Source organism: Octopus sinensis, linkage group LG19 (genome assembly GCF_006345805.1).
Source record: "Octopus sinensis linkage group LG19, ASM634580v1, whole genome shotgun sequence".
Taxonomy (NCBI): Eukaryota; Metazoa; Mollusca; class Cephalopoda; order Octopoda; family Octopodidae; genus Octopus; species Octopus sinensis.
Genome location: NC_043015.1, coordinates 33,978,067 through 33,996,414, shown reverse-complemented (window position 1 = coordinate 33,996,414; position 18,348 = coordinate 33,978,067). Strand labels below are relative to the sequence as shown.

Here is an 18,348-nt window from a genome sequence, read left to right as displayed (position 1 = left end):
TCTGTTCAGAGTCGATAAAATAAAGCATTAGCGAAGTTAAATTAATATATCTGCACACCATCAGTGTTAAATCAGCGCAGTTAACGAGGAATCAAATACTATTTTTTCATAGGTTTCAATTACGAGGGGAGAAGAAATGGGAATATGTGATGTTCATGCCAAAAGCATTTGTTACGTTGTATCGGGCCTGAATTAGCAAGAGGATGAAGTGGATCTACTTAATTAAAAACCAGGGAGGTGGGGTAGTTGGCCACAAGTATCACAACTAACAGTTTATTGATTAAATTGATTATTCATCACTTGTGTTAATTGCCTAGTTTATATTTTGCTGATTACACTTGCCAATTACAGGCTCTTTGATTTCTTAGGGAGCATCATAACAAATTATACTCTAACAAAACATTTCAGGCCACACCTTGCTTACAGTTGATTGTTAACTAATTGTGTGCAGTTCTATAATTAGTGACAGTTTTTCTTTTTCAGGGGCAGGTTTATTTCAAATTCCTCCTTATTAGCATTTGACAAACATTAAGAGTAAACTCTTGAGCTGAGCTGCAACTCTTTTACTCCTCCTTATTTTCTGCATTAATCTATCAGCTCTGTGAATGGCATCAGTATACAACAACAGCTCCTATTTGTATATTTCTGGTGGCTGGGTACTTTTAATTAGGAATAATTAAGCATGTGATATTATTTTCTTTTCTCAGATACCCTGCAAAGGCCATGGGGCCGGCACCTTCTTTGCATGTGGGGTTTTTGGTAAAAAGTTTGATTCCCAACTACATGGTTCTGTGTTCAATCCTACTCTGTGCAAGTGTCTTCAATGAAGCCCTTCATGGCAATGCCCCAGCATGGCCGCAGTCCAATGACTGAATCAGTTACAAAAAAAGGAGGAGGAGGAAGAGGAGGAGGTGACGACAACGACTTTAAATTGATATAGATTTTTGTCCACTTTGTTTCATGCAGCTCTGTGAAATATAATTTAAACTGTTGACAGTTGTTAACGAAGATATAATAGACTTAATGGAAATAGAAATTATCTTTTATATATATATATATATATATATATATATATATCTGTGTGTGTATAAATAAATACATACATACATATATATATATATATGTATATTTTATTGGTGGATATATATATATATATATGTACACTTTATTTATGGATTAACAAGGCAACCGACACATATATGTATGCATGTATGTATATATATATATATATAAGTATATATCTGTGCGTGGCACATAAAAAGCACCATTTGAGTGTGATCATTGCCTTATCAGCACATGTGCCAGTGGCATGTGAAAAACAACATTTAAGCGTAGTCGTTGCCAGTGCCGCCGGACTGGCTCCCATGCAGGTCGCACGTAAAAAACACCTTTTGAGTGTGGTCGTTGCCAGAACCACCTAACTGGCCCTCATGCTGGTGGCATGTAAAAGCACCCACTACACGCTCAGAGTGGTTGGCGTTAGGAAGAGCATCCAGCTGTAGAAACTTTGCCAGATCAGATTGGAGCCTGGTGCAGCCTTCTGGCTCGCCAGTCCTCAGTCAAACAGTCCAACCCATGCCAGCATGGAAAGCAGACATTAAACGACAATGATGATTTATATATGTGTATGTATGTAAATATATGTATATATAAGTATAAATATGTGTGTGTGTGTGTGTGTGTGTATATATATGACATGAAATATGTGACCTGGTTGTGCTTCCTGACAATAACAAAATAGCTGTGAGCTATCTGCACCCACCTCTCAGTATCTCTGTATCTTCTTTAACGAGCCTCTATAATTAGGAGGAAGTGGCAGTTAACTAATCAATATATTACAGCTATATATTATCTCCTCTCACTGCCACTATTAAGGGTTTCATGCTAATTAGATTATATTGTATACTAACATAACAACTGTTTATTAACCAATTAGGCAGGTGGCTTAATTAGTAATTGACAGTAAAGGGGCGAGGCTGGGTGTGTTGCTGTTAGATACATCACCTATTGAACTTAACATTTTCTTGAAATTACCTCTGAATGCTTATATGATGAAAGACAGTGATGGTGGTGGTGGTGGTGGTGGTGGTGGTGGTGGTGGTACTGATGGTGGTGGTGGCGTTGGCAACGGAAGCATTGATGATAATGTTTTGCTGTAAACTAACATTTCCAGAGGAAACTGAGCTGGATCTTTGATTGTGGAGGAGGATGAGGACTGATAGTGTGTGTTTAGGAAGGGAGGGAGGGAGGCCATAATGTGACTCCATATACTGTGAGATAGAGGTGTGTGTGTGTGTGTGTGTACATAAGCAGATTGGGAGAAGGTGCAGTAGGATTTATCCATCACCTATTTGGTTTGGGGTTATCTTTTTGTGGAGTCTACTCCTCTACAAATGGTGAGGCCAAGTCTTTGACTTATTCTTTGCTTTTGTTTTTTTACTTGTATTAGTCGTTGGTTCTGCGGCCATCCTGGAGCACTACCTTGAGAGTTTAGTCAATCAAATCAGACTCAGTACTTTTTATTTTAAAGTTTGGTACTCATTCTGTAAGTTTCTTTTTGCCAGACTTCTAAGTTATGGGGTTGAAAACAAACCATTATCAGTTGTCAAGCAATGGAGTGAGGCAAACACACACACTCACACACACACACACATACACACACACACACACACACACACACTCTCACACGCACACATGTTAATGTTTGTTTTTATGTTCAATTATAATTAAAAAGAATTTTACGTTAATCTGATGGGTTACTCTAAACTTTTGTAGAGTACAAATTATTATTAAACAAGAATATTGTTGACAGAGACTTCAAAGTTTCAGCCAATAAACATATATATATATATAATGGAATAAATAATTATGAAGCATTGTGTAGAATATATTGTATAAAGGGTCATGGGTAAGACCAGAACAATGCAAACTAAATCACAAGGAAACAAATATGTGAATTCATGTAGACTTACCTTGCATTCGATATTTCGGGGTTATGACCCCAATTTCAAGAAATTAACGAATGTTGCCGATGTGCGTGTGTGTGAGCATGTGTGGAGTGGACTTCTCTTCTGTTGTTGATCTTTGGTTTCTTTTTGGTGTATGAGGATGGCCTCAGAGATTCTAAGGTTGCCCTTGTTCTGCTGGGTTGCCTTGATGTGCACTGTGAATTCATGGGTCTGGCACTTCCACAGATGTTTCTTCACGGAAGTGTCTGCCTGCATGTGTAAGTCTACATATATTTGTTTTCTTGTGATTAACCTTGCATTTACTTCACATTTCCTTTATACAATATATATATTTGGTAGATGGAATCTGAAAGAAGCCTTTCATATGTATATATACATGTGTGTGTCTGTTTTTATCTCCCACCACCACTTTACAACCAGTGTTTGTGTGTTTATGTCCCTGTAACTTAGTGGTTTGGCAAAAGAGACTGATAGAATAAGTACCAGGCTTAAAAGGAAAATAAATACTTGAGTCAATTAGTTGAACTAAAATTCTTCAAGTCAGTGCCCCAGCATGGCTACAGTTTTATGACTGAAACAAACAAAACATTAGGAAATATGCCATCAAATGTAGTCAGGGTGTTGATAGTTTCTGGCATTTATACATTTTGAAGATGGTGAAATAGGTTTGGGATTACTTGAGATCAGGGATAATGATTTAAAGTAGGGGTTGTCAACCTTTTACAGTGCAAGTGCACTCCTTTCTTGCATTTTGCAAATGTGAAAGAAAATACAGATTATTTTAAATAAAGAGAAGCTAATTTTGTGCAGAGGTTATTTTCTGGTACCAGCAACCAGCCAGCCAGCATGATTCCCATTTTAGATATTTGTATGCACCAGTTCCCCCGTGATAAATTTAGATATTTGTGATAGAAGACCTGGAACCATGTCGTTGTGGAGTGAACCTTTTAACCTCACAACTATGTCATGACTGTAATTATGGAAATAAACAAAACGGTTATGATGAAATGGCAACGTGGGTGAGATTACAAAGTTGTAAAGAAGTGGGAAACACCATATTTTCCAGCAGACAAGTTGAATTTTTCAAACCAGAATTTACAGCCAAAAAACAAAAAGGTATTTTGATTTACATTCCAAGATGTTTTAGGAGGACCAAAATTTCCATCTGAGACTTTGCAGGATTTGGAAATATTGTGACAATGTTTGAATGTTTACATTATGTACTGCATCAACTCTGTATGCTGGAAGATACGGTAACTAGGCTGAGCTCCATTAATAGCCTCGTTTCAATTGAGAGGAGCAGAAGGGGTTGTTTGAATAAACTGTCCAAGATTAGAAATTGGCTACAAATTGAAGAATAATGTAGACAAGTAAACCATTGGAAAAAAAATTGGCTACTATCACCAATGATAAAGCAGTAAATTCTTTATTAAACACCAATTTTACAACTGTGGAACTTAGTTGATGAAATGCCAAAAGAATGTAAAAATTTAATCAAAATCTTTCTAAGTTTTTACAAAAATCAACATCATCTGGCTATTTTTATTCTTTCTTTTTCCTTTCTCCCTCTCCTCCTCTTCCTCTTCATTTATCTAAAATACTTTCAGATGAAGATTTATTACTGAAGAGACCCAACACTAAATTTTGGCAGAATAAACAATTATAGAATAAAATAATGTCTGATATATGCTGATAGCTTTAAGTGTGTGTGTGTGTGTGCGTGTGTGTGTGCATGCGTGTGTGTGTGTGTGTGTGCATGCGTGTGTGCATGCGTGTGTGTGTGTGTGTGTGCATGCATGCGTGTGTGTGCTGGCAGAGGCATGTGATTTAGTGGTTAAGGTGTTGTTCTCATGATCATAAGATTATGGCTTCGATTACTGAATTGGGCGATGCGTTATATCCTTTATTACTTTATCTACCAAGTTACTATCAATTCAGATAGGTGGTCCCTCAATATGGGCGATAAAACATATATTTATATATATATATATATATGCACAAATACATGGGACTGCGATGGGTACCAGGATGGCACCTACACTTGCTACACTAGTACATGTACATTTATATAAAAGCTGAGCTCACACACATTTTGTAAAATCTCTTCCCAAAGGTTAGTGTCTTTTGCCCTTCTAAAAAGGTTATTTCTCAATCTTAACTCTTTGAGATAATCTCTTCTCTCCATATATATATGTGCATGTGTGTGTGTGTGTATATATATATGTATATATATGTATGTATGTATATATATATGTATATATATATGTGTGTGTGTGTATATATATATATATATGTAATGTATATAAGAAATTAAAAAAGGAAAATACGCACACTTACATAGTTTTAATATGATTTTTGATATATCAACCGGTTTCGCTATCACTATTCATGATATTATGTTTTACTTATTTGAATATATATTTTTTCTTAAGAAGAAATTTTGTCCATGTTGTGTGTGATAAAATTCACGAGTGAATGACTACACAAGTAGATAAATAAAGGGAGGTAATTGGTTGTTGTTATTATTGTTATTGTTGTGGGTAAGGGAGATAACTGTTCAGCTTTCGGTAATGGGTGGGGATTAGATATGTGTACAGACAGAGACAAGTTTCAAAAACCTTGTTTAGTTGGGGATTTATGTACAGTGGTGTAATCGTGAATTGAAATATGTATTTTGTTCTGCAGAGATATTGTGTAATAATAAGGGCATGTGTGTCTGTGTGTGTGTGGGGGGGGTAATGTAATCTTGTATGTGTGACAGTGTAGTTTAGTAGTGAGAGTATATAATGTTGTAATGAGAATATGTGTATGCAGAAAATGGTCAAATTAGTATCCGTGAAATTGGAAATTGTTACATAACTATAGGCTGACAAACAGTAGCTGAATGAAACTAACAGTTCAGAAATTTCAAGTTCAAATCCAGTTTTTGACCAGAAATAACTTTATTTGCTACATTCTTCAGTTTACTTAAATGTCAAGAAAACATCACAAGAATTGACCACTCATTGATGCTTAGACTCAATAAGTTAACTTTATCAGACCATTATATGGGTTGTTTTAAATACTAACTACACACACACACACACACACACATATTTATATATATATACACACACACTCAAACATACACAATGTACTTTTTCTTTAAATGAATGTTATTAATTTCACCTTTTTGTTTCTTTTCCCCAGTTGGCCTCTGACCCATGGTGCCAGTATTTGTGCTTCTGCTACCGTTATTTCTTGTGCACTAACCAACAGTTACTTCCGCCGATACTTCAATCTTATGCATTTTGGCCGTGCAAGTGGATACGCCATGGCTGTTGGTATGCCATGTGTGTTAGGCATGATCACACATACAACCTTTGTCACTGGGAATTGTTTGGTTGGAGATTTTGGCTGCCCAACATGTTTAATGACAAAAAGTGGTATAATTCAGCTTTTAGTTGGTGGTTTATATCCTGCAGTTCTTTGTCCAATTTTTGGTTTGATTCAAGCCAGAAAATATTTGACCAAAGCCATTGAGCCAAGTAAAAAATTTAAGGATTCTATACAAATTGTTGCAAAAACTGCTGTACCTTTCAAAAGATTTTTGGGCTTATCTTTGCTGGTAAACATGTTTATAGGGATGTACATGTCCAAGTTGGAAATGGACACATTCCTCAATGTTATGATGAAAGAAAAACCTCAAGAAACAGAACTGCTATAATAAAAAATTTCAGCAAAATATTTTTAGGGATTCCATTGTGCTTATATCAAACTCATTTTAACAATATTTCTAGATAATAAATTAAAAAGACAAAAATAGGTTTCAAAAATATTCAAAATCTTCAAGTTCATTTCAAAGTTTATCATTCATTTGATGAACTGATTCCAGGTCACAGAACTGTGTCAGATTATCAACTAAATTGTTACTATTTCTGTTTGTATTAGTCATTACATTTGTTGTTTGGGTTTTTTTTTTTGTTTGTTTTATTTCAGTTTTTTGTTGAACATTTGTTTCAGGCACAAGTTTGAATTCCCTGACTCACTACATCACAGCTAACATTGAGAGATAGTTCAGCTCAGTACAGATGATAACATTTAAGACATATGTGGATGGTAACAGTATTGATTTGGAACTATCTTGTGTGGACAGGAAGTTGTGTAGTAAATATATTAAAATTGGAAAATGTTAAAAAAAAAAAAAGAATGGGATTGTCTATTATGTGTATTTTTAGTTTCCTAAAAGACTTCTGCTGAATTCCTGACTCCAACATATTTCCAATCACTATCAACATGGTGCTGTTACTGTTAAATTGCAATATAGTGTGACACTGTTGAGAGAGTACCAACATTATTTGTGGCATGCTATGCATCGTGTCTCTAAAATAAGTGGCACATCAAGTGACATCCAGTTTATTCTGTGAGATTGGTAGAGACAAAACAGTTCCGTTCTTCAGTTGATTTTTTTTTTCTTTCTCCATATTTAGTGGTAGAGTGGACTTCCAACATATTATGAAAATTACTGATTTTACAGAACCACTAATTTATAGAGACAGGTTGGATAAATGAATAAAGTTATGGAAGGGTAACATGGATGAAAAGGTATCTTCTTTTATCTTTTACTTGCTTCAGTCATTGGACTGCAGCCATGTCAGGGTACTGCTTTGAAGGGCTTGATTCCAGTACTTATTTTTTTAATTCTGGTACTTATTCTGTTGGTTTCTTTTGTTGAATTGCTAAGTTATGGGGATGTAAACAAATCAACTGCAGTTGTTGGGTAGAGGGACAAAGACATACATATATATGATAGGCTTCAATGCAGTTTCCATCTACCAAATTCACTGAAAGCAGTGGAACTGAACCCAAAACCATACTGTGGCAAAGTGAGCTTTTTGACCTCACAGTCATGTCTGTGCCTATAAGACAAACTGAAGCTGAATAAAATCTTATTTATTTTCAAAAAATGAAATCCCTCCATCTATTTTAATTTCTGACACTTGACTTTTTTATACTAGTGACTTTACAAATTGAGTTTTCTTGTAATTATTGATCTCAAATTTTGGCACAAGGCCAGCAGTTTCAGGTGAGTGGGTAAGTTGATTACATCAGCCCAGTAATCAACTGGTTCTTGTTTAATCAACCCCGAAAGGATGAAAGGCAAAATCAACCTTGGCAGAATTTAAACTAAGAAAGTAAAGATGGACAAAATGTCGCTAAGCATTTTGATAAGGTTGGGGTCCACCAGGGTTCAGTACTCAGCCCCCTCCTATTTATCATAGTACTCCAGGCAATTACGGAGGAATTCAAGACAGGCTGTCCCTGGGAGCTCCTCTACGCTGACGACCTTGCTCTTATTGCTGAGTCACTATCAGAACTGGAGGAGAAGTTCCAGGTGTGGAGGAGGGTTTAGAATCAAGGGGCCTTAGAGTCAACCTAGCTAAAACCAAAGTACTAATAAGTAGAAAGGTAGACAATCCACAAATATCTTCAGGAAGATGGCCCTGCTCGATCTGTAGAAAAGGTGTAGGTAGAAACTCTATAAGATGTACCCAGTGTAAGCTATGGACACATAAGAGGTGCAGCAATGTCAAAGGTAGGCTAACTGGGAAGATAGTTTTTGTATGTGGCAGATGCTCGGGAGCATTAACCTCCGAAAATCTGCAGAAAACAACTTCCGTCACTTTCCAGGGGGAAAAACTAGAAGTAGTTGATAGCTTCCGTTATCTAGGTGACCAAGTCAGTAGTGGGGGTGGGTGCGCTGAAAGTGTAACTGCTAGAATAAGAATAGCCTGGGCAAAGTTTAGGGAGCTCTTACCTCTGCTGGTGACTAAAGGCCTCTCGCTCAGAGTAAAAGGCAGACTGTATGATGCGTGTGTACGAACAGCCATGCTACATGGCAGCGAAACATGGGCTGTGACTGCTGAGGACATGCGTAAGCTCGTGAGGAATGAAGCCAGTATGCTCCGATGGATGTGTAATGTCAGTGTACATACTCGACAGAGCGTTAGCACCTTGAGAGAAATGTTGTACCTAAGAAGCATCAGTTGTGGTGTGCAAGAGAGACGATTGCGCTGGTATGGTCATGTGGCGAGAATGGATGAAGATAGGTGTGTGAGAAAGTGCCAATCCCTAGCAGTTGAGGGAACCCGTGGAAGAGGTAGACCCAGGAAAACCTGGGACGAGGTGGTGAAGCACGACCTTCGAACTTTAGGCCTCACTGAGGAAATGACCAGAGACCGAGACCTTTGGAAATATTCTGTACGTGAGAAGACCAGGCAGGACAAGTGAGCCCAGCCCACTTATGAATGCCTTTCCTCCCTTGGACACAAAGACCGGTTGAGGCAAGCGAAGTCGATATAGAACCTCATCCGACGACAGACACCCATCCCAACCCCCCATGCTTGCGAAGACATGTTGGGGCAAGCGAAATCGAAATCGAAATCGAAATCGAAACCGAATTGAACCAGCCAGGATCCCTGGCCTGGTGGTACGTAAAAAGCACTATCCGACTCGGGGCCGTGGCACGTAAAATACTCCAATGCGACCGTACGACAGGCACCCATGCCAACCCCCTTTGCTTGTGAAGACATGTTGGGGCAAGCGAAATCGAAATCGAAATCGAATTGAACCAGCCAGGATCCCTGGTCTGGTGGTACGTAAAAAGCACTATCCGACTCGTGGCCGTGGTACGTAAAATACTCCAATGCGACCGTACGACAGGCACCCTTGCCAACCCCCTTTGCTTGTGAAGACATGTTGGGGCAAGCGAAATCGAAATCGAATTGAACCAGCCAGGATCCCTGGTCTGGTGGTACGTAAAAAGCACTATCCGACTCGTAGCCGATGCCAGCACCGCCTAGACTGGCTTCCGTGCCGGTGGCACATAAAATACACCAATCTGACCGTGGCCGTTGCCAGCCCCGCCTGGCACCTGTGCAGGTGGCACGTAAAAAGCACCCACTACACTCACGGAGTGGTTGGCGTTAGGAAGGGCATCCAGCTGTAGAAACATTGCCAAATTAGACTGGAGCCTGGTGCAGCCTTCTGGCTTCCCAGAACCCCGGTCGAACCGTCCAACCCATGCTAGCATGGAGAACGGACGTTAAACGACGATGATGATGATTTTCATGCCACCATCACAACAATGCGTAAACTTAGCCGCTATTATACTATGCGAACTTGCTGCTATGTTTTCCACCGCTTCATGCTTTATTTCTGCAACTGCTTTTCTCGCATTTAACGAATCTACATCCGCTGGATGAAGATGCTCACTAGAAAACGAAATAAATTTCGGCTCATTGTTTCTCCGTTTCCGTGTGATTTTGCACTGAAAACAGCCTTCTTTACTCACATCTCCCGTATTCTTTTCCTAGTTTTGTTTTGCTTGAATGAAAATCGTGGATGTAATTACTTTCATCAACTACGTTTCTTTTGTTTTTGGTCGATACTATGAACTTTGTCATTTCGGGATGAGTAATTAAAAATGTATAGACTAAATTTGCAGCACTCTCTGTACACAGCACCATACTTAAGAGAGAGAGAAGGAAAAACAGAAAGTAAAACTGTTAACAGAGAAGGGAAAAGAATGATAATAACAATCCTATAACGAGGCTCGTTATAGTTGTGTGAATATATCATTAGAGATATTTCACCTTGTTTTCTAAAGAGTTTATTTAAAATTGGACAAAAAGTTGTTGAACAAAAAAATCATCTGACTAAAATACTGACCAAATGACGTGGACAAAAAGACATTTGACAAAGTGACATTGAATGAAAAGACACGGTACTGCAAATACTAAGTCCTTTCATGGTGAAAAATGTATCACCCAATATAGATTAGTGAGTAGTGACTTCAGAGTAAGAGCAAGACCAACTCAAAAACAAATTTGGAGAAAGAAGACATTGAAGCTGAAAGAGCCCTCATCTTGTCAAGAGTCAGAAATATATCAGTTGATATTTATGTCAGGAGGTTGAAGGAGATGGTGATATATAACATAGAGGTAAACCAGATCTGTGACTAGCGCAGGGTCTCAACTAGATGTCATGTGAGACGCTATTATGTACACAGTCACAAAAGTAAAAGATAAATATGGAAAAATGAAAGGAAAGATGTCAGCAGAGAGCAATACTAAGTTGCTGCAAAAGAAACTAAGTGTTATGTATACACAGAAGGGAAAGAGAAAGTAAGAGGTTTGCACATGTTAGGATTGGAGGTATGGAATATTCCATTTTGCAAGAGAGTGTTTCACCTCCTAAATACCAAATAAAACACAATTACAAACCACTAGAGGAACTATCTTTTACTTGTTTCACTCATTAGATGGCAGCAATGCTGGGGCACCACTCTGAAGAATTTTTAATTGAATGACTTCACCTCATCAGTTATTTTTTTAAGCCTGGTACTTATTCTTTTGATCTCTTTTGCCTATTCACTAAGTTACAGGGACATAAACACACCAACGCTGGTTGTCAAGCTGTTGTGGGGGACAAACACAGGCGCAAAGACACACACATGTACGCACACACACACATATATCTATATGATGGGCCCCTTTCAGTTTCCATCTACCAAATCCACACACAAGACTTTGGATGGCCTGAAGCTATAGTAGCAGACACTTGCCTAAGGTGCCACACAGTGGGACTGAACCCAGAACCATGTGGTTGAGAAGCAACCCTCTTACCACACAGCCATGCCTGCATTTATATGTCCATGTTGCCCTACAGATGTTCAAATCAGCATCACCAATGTGGGAGGGAGAGGGGCTGCGGAGGCTGTGGATAATGACCCTTCCTGCTTTAATTTATTAAAAACAAGCAAAGAAAATACTGAAGTAAAATATTTCATTGTATATACCCTGATTTTGTTGTATATACCCTGATTCTGTTGTCTCTTCATATTATCATGTAACACATGTACAGCTTCCTGAAGTACATAGAAATAACTGATTCATTTTCTCTAATTAACAAATTATTTCATCAAAACCTTCGTGTCTTCTTACATTTCAGTTTTCAGAATATACTGCACTAAAGTGTCTGATGTGACACCAATAAAAGCCATTTTATTATAGCTGTAATGTAGTTATTTAAAGCCTCACACGCATAAGCAGACACACACACACACAAACTCTCTCTTTCTCAGCTTCTCTCTCTCTCTCTCCAAAACCTTAATGGAATTTACTCTGCATCTTCATAAGATTGAGAATCTAAAACAAAGAGAATTAAAAAAATAATAATACATCGTTTTTCTCTTTCACTTGGCCCTATGATCATAGTTTGTACTAATGGAATCGTATGCAGGAATTTAAAGGTTAGTTAAAATCATTTGTTTACTTCTTTTAGATGTAGAATATCAGTACAAATACGTTTTTTAATTTGTTTTCTCTTTTTCAACAAATTTCACTTTAAATTTCTCTTGTGTTTTATTTGTATCTGCAACACTGAAAACCTGCTTGTTTCAGTAATGCACCCACCCCTGCCATCTACACCAGAAATCTTGATAAAGACTGTGCTAAAGATTATGACTAAATAGTCATAGTGATAGTAATGGTGAAACTGGTAATGAAATGATAGTAAAAATAGTAGTGTTAGTAAAAGTAGTAATAATGACAGTGATAGTAGTTGTGGTGAGTGATAATAATATAACTAGAATAATAATAATAATAATAATAACTAGAATAATAATAATATAACTATAATAATAATAATAACATAACTAGAATAATAATAATATTGTTAAAGAATATTCAGATAAATTGTTCGACTAAGCAGTGGTGGTGAGAAATAGCAAGGAGGGGGACCATAGTTGTATATTTTGTATTTCTCTTATTTCATTGGTTTGAAGGGAATATCTCGTGAGCTTCTGATGTTGGTGAATGCATATTGGAATTAGGTTTTAAATAAATATACTAAGGGTCAGGTTGATGGTGACTAAACTGGCAAATTTACCAAGCTTGCTTGGTGAGAAGGGTGGTAGTTGGAGACGCTGCAGGAAGCAAAACAAGACCCATCAAAGGATCGATGATTGATGGGTGTCAACGGCCATCCAACAGTGTATATGAGGGTAAGTGTGGACTCTCTGGGGCTTGGTTGGCAACCCACCTGGTAATGGTGTTACAATAAAAATACTGTTGATTGCACAACCTTTTAAATGCTACCTTAAAATTAGTGATGTCACATTCAAGTTATAATCACAACTGGGTTAACGGGACTGGAACTATCAACAGGGAAAGTGTTGCACACAACAGGCAAGGAGTGTCTGATCAAGCTCTGGCAGGTCGTCATCAAGCCATTGATCAATCGGGACCAAAATTGAAGTTAGAAATGCAGAGGGAGGAAAATGAAATGGGAAAGATCGTGATTGAATATTGGCTGAGAAGTGAGCCAAGTAAAAGAGGTTTCTTGAAATGAAGGAAGAAAATATGGGAATGAAAAAGGAGTCTTTGAAGATTCCAGCCAATGATTGATTGAGCAGGCAAGGGCAATTCATATAAAGGATTGGATTATAGGATTAGAGGTTGAAGGATTTCAGAGAATGAAAAATGAACAGGAAGAACGAACAAACGGGAAAGTGACAATGAAGGGGTGAGAGATGAAGAAAAGGAGGAAATCAGGTAAATGCTTGAGAATGCTGATGAAGTAAAGGGTGAAGACAACCTAGGTGGACAGGTGAGAGTAAATGTTGCAGGAGACTTGAATGGTGAAGAGAAGAAGATGCTAGAAATGGTGCAAGGTAAAATATGTGGCAGAAACAATGCAGTGCCACCAAATGTAAGGTGTATGGGAAAATAGGAAGAGCTAGAGTCAAAGTAAATTGTGTTTTGAGCTTGGTTAAAACAGAGAACAGTGAAGCTAATCAGAACTGCTGCTAATATAGCTGCCATAATAGGATAGAAGATTATTGAAAAAAAAAAGGGAAAGAAAGAACCAAACTGGAGGAAGAGGAAACAAATGAAGTCGGAAAAGACAAGGAAAGAACTGAAGCAATTGAATAGGATGATGAAAGAACTCAGAATGAGAAAGCAATCAGAAAATTAAATGGACAAAGAAGAAAGAGGAAAACAAACTGTAGATGAAGAATTTCCACAAAGGGTGACAGCATTAAAGGCTAAATTGAAAAGACACAATGCTAGATGCAAAGGTTTTGAACAGAATAGATTGCTTCACTCAAATAGAAAGCATCGTTTGAGGAACATCAGAAAGTGATTCCTGATATAGGAGAAATTAAAGCATTTTGGGGAGAACTTTGGAGCAGGCCAGTAAGACATAAAGAAAGTGCAGAATGACTAACACAGGTGGAGGGATAATTTGCATCTGTAAAACTGGAAAAAAAATGCCATACAAAAACTTGTTAGAACTAGAAAGCTATTGACAAGATATGGAGCTCACCATGCAAAAGCTGATATTAGTTAGTTAGAGACTTGAAGAGAGACCAGCTTAAAAGAGGCTTAATTGCTGTAGAAGAGTGTGTGCAGGTGGAAAGAAAAAGCCTACTAGCATATTTACAGAACATCACAGAGAAATTACTAAAGGCAGTGAATAAAGAACAAGTGATCAAGTGTGGAATAGGAGAAAAGGACAAGAGTGAAATTCAAAAAGAGCATGTTAAACAGATTGGAGAGAAACCTGTGCATGGTCCGTTTTGGAAAGCCACTGAGGATGTATGTGGAACAAAAATCTGGGCTTGATTTAAAAAAAGAAACAGAGATCCTTATTATAGCAGCTGAAGATCAAGCATTAAAAGCAAACAACTTGAGAAAATATGTGTATGGAGAGAAGATGTTAGCAGTATGTAATGTGTGGAATTTGAGATGAAACAATGGCACACATTGTCACAGAATGTCCCAAGTTGGCTCAGGGAGAATGGAGGCATAACCAAGTTGAGAAAGTTTTGAACTGAAAACTTTGTCAAAAATGGAGATTTGGAGCTGAAAGTACTTGGTATGATTGACAGGTCAAAAGAGTTCTTGAGTTGGAAAAATGTAAGATTTTATGGGATTTTTCCATTTGAATGGATAAGAAGCTAGAAAATAATAAACCAGATATAACAACAATAGAAAAGAAAAATCAAAATTACTTACTAATCCACCCATCATGTCCTTTTGAGTCCAAGATTATAGAAGAAGAAGATGAAAAAATAAAAAAATATAATCCCTTAAAATTTGGAATTGTGAGAATTTGGAATCTGAAAACTGTAAAAGTTGTGCCTGTAATAATTGGTGCATTAGGAATAATGATAAAGATAAATGGTTGATGGTAGTTAGAATAGAATGTCCTGTGGAGCTTCTACAGAATGTTTGCCTCTTAGGGACAGGAAAGATTATGAGAAGGGTTTTGAACACTTGGAAGATTAATGAAAGCTTGCGGACATCTGAGGTTACGTGTAGTAACATGCTACCCACATAAATTCTATGAGGAATGAATAGAAACGTGAGTGAAATCAAGTAATAATAACCATAGTAAACTGTTGAGAACATAATAATCATTAATTCAATTTTATTGCCACAAGAACAAAGAGGAAACATTCCAGTGATAATATTACGAAAAGTGAGTTTTAACAATGAATATGGAAAACTTCAATAGAAGCAAATCCAAAGTACTTAAGAGAAATAACACTACAAATTCCTAAAAGACAGAAACCAAATTTGCCGATTCTTCACCATGATAAAAGTTCAGAGATAATATTTTGAAATGAGGATTAAGTGTTTTCTTCTCTGTGTTTTCTTCTCTGTGTTTATTCCAATTTGATGTTTCTGGTTTTTTTTTCTATTAGCTCATGAGTTTCTGTCCATCAAACTGTGATGATTGAGTCCAATCCTCAACTGAAATAATGAATGTTTGGAAATAAGAAGCAAAATATGGAACCGAGAACAAGAGATTTCCTCACTAAAACTACTTTCTGCCATTTCTAGAGAAAGTATTTTAATGAAAGATCTTTCACATGACCAATCCTTACTAAATCAGTGTTTTTTGAAGAATTTTCTGGATTTTATTTATCTATTTGTTTGTCTAGCTTATTAAAACATTCTACTTCGATCTTTGTAATTCTAAAATCAATACATTTAGTCTGTTTAAGGTGGCAAGCCTTGCAGAATCGTTAGCATGCCAGGCAAAATACCTAGTGGCATTTTGTCCGTCCTTACATTTTGAGTTCAAATTCTGCCGAGGTTCACTTTGCCTTTCACCCTTTCAGGGTCAATAAAATAAGTACCAGTTGAGCATTGGGATCAATCTAATTGACCTATCCCTCCCCCAAATTTTCTGGCCTCGTGCCAAAACTTGAAACGAATATATTGGCTCAAGGCACTGGCAACTCAGGTAGCCACCCGGGGCACCTTATGCTTTTTAGTCTACATTTTCAGTTTTTCTCTCATGAAAGTTTTTAAAAATTATACTTGCCCGGAGCACCAGCAACCCTAGGGCTGGCCCTGCCTGAAAGGATGAAAAGCAAAAAACATCCTGGCAGAATTTGAACTCATAAAGTAAAGACAAACAAAATGCTGCTAAACATTATGTCCAGTGTGCTAATGATTCTGCCTGCTCACCCACCTTAGTCCAAAGAAATGAAATTAACCTAATCTTATCTAAACTAACCTAAGTTATTTTAGTACTTACTGTTCCACTGCACCCTTTGTGCATATGAAATGGGACTTTCCTGTCAGCCGGCCTTCAGTCCCAATACACCTTTTGTCTTTCCATTGATTACACTGGGCACACTTTAAGGAATTTCTACCAAACCCATTTCTGCAAATGGCCATTTAAACCTGTTCCCCTTTTCCCTTATTAAAACTTTAGTTTCTGCTAATTTTAAGGTCTTTCATTCATCTTTTTTCTGATTTTTAACTTATTTCAATCATTAGACTGTGGCCATGCTGGGGCACCACTTAGAAGAATATTAATCAAATGAATCAACCACAGTACTTACTATTATTTTGTAAAACCTGGTATTTATTCTGTCAGTTGCTTTTGCCAAACTGCTAAGTTATGGGAATGTAGGCACACCAACACAAGTTGCCAAGCAGTGGTGGGGGACAAACACACACACACATTTATTAATATTTAGCAGAAACAACAGAGTGACTCAAGTGTCGAGAATTTCAGGCATACATCCGTATCAGGGAGGGAGAGGAGTTGGGGGTAGTGTCATCGGGTGTGATGGAATGGAGGAGTGAGTGGAGTTTATGTTGTTTGGTGTGAGTGAGAAATTGATGAAAGAGATGATTTAAATGAATTATGTAACGTAGTGTTAGCATGGGAGGGTGACTGAGAGGAGAAGATGGAGAAAGCAAGATGGAGAGGGCAGTCGATGGTGTGTATTTTGGAGAGATCAGAATGAATGGTGGTACGCATAAGGCGGTAGGATGTAGTACAGAGTATGGGTAGGATGGTTGAAGCAGAGTGGAGAGTGCAGTGGAAATGGAGGTGTGCTTTTTTTTAAATTAGCAGGGAAAGATAAATAGAAGGTTCTCATCAGTGGTGGAGGTTGACGGGAATCCTATTCCCCCTTTGTGCATCACGCTTGCCTGGCCACTTTTAAACTTCTTAATCCACTCATACACACTTCTATGTGGTACTGCACTAAAAGCCTCCAATGAATTTCAGCACCTGACACATCTTTGAACCAAAGAAATCAGATCTCTGCTCTTTGTTCTTCTTTGGTGCCCATTGCAAGTGGATTGGCCATGCTTAGACTGTAAAGCCAGAAAGACAAAAATGGCTCAATCAAGTTCAAACTTCAATCACGTGACCACAATAGTACCAACTATAAGCACACATGCGCAGAAGGCAGTGCAACAATAATAAAGGTATGTTATGGTTAAAGTGCTGATAATTTTTTACTTCTCTTCATGTGTGTGTGTGTGTATGTGCATATATACGCACAGATATGCACATATCTTCACATACATATTGCAAATATATTCATATGCATTATATATATACCCATGCATAATATACACACACATACATATACATATACACATAATGTGTGATTGCCTGGTGTATTAGGGAGTTGAACTAGTTTAAACCGATGCAATATCAGCCTTGCAATTACTAGGAGCATCAGGTCTAAGGAAATGACGAAGCAACAAAGAATAGTGATGCGTTCTCAAATTAATAGATGTTTCCAAAGAGACTCTGTCAAGAGAATCTAAATATTTTTGTTTAAGAATACTCCAGGATTATTGATGGTTTGATGGAATGGAAAAAAAAAAACAGGCAAGAAAATTGGCAAGTTTCAACTGCAACAGATGTAATCAGATGAATAATTTAAGGAGAGCTTTTCCAGGTTGTTGGATGCAAAATAATATACCTAATGACACTTGACAAATTATGGTCTAAAGCTAAACCTGAATGTCTCCTTAATTAATATATTATGCCAGATTCCGATGTGGCAAAT

General features: G+C 37.4%; 1 protein-coding gene across 3 annotated transcripts in view; it reads left to right on the top strand.

The window, feature by feature from the left end:
* Nucleotides 1–6,924, top strand: part of LOC115222269 (transmembrane protein 126A) — a 47,513-nt gene extending 40,589 nt beyond the window's left edge. For all 3 annotated transcript variants that reach the window (XM_029792436.2, XM_029792435.2, XM_036511176.1), the window contains one exon: nucleotides 6,159–6,924. In XM_029792436.2, the coding sequence (XP_029648296.1) occupies nucleotides 6,159–6,675 (517 nt within the window). In that variant the 3' untranslated portion in view covers nucleotides 6,676–6,924. The remainder of the gene's footprint in view (nucleotides 1–6,158) is intronic.
* The last annotated feature ends 11,424 nt before the right edge of the window (nucleotides 6,925–18,348 follow it).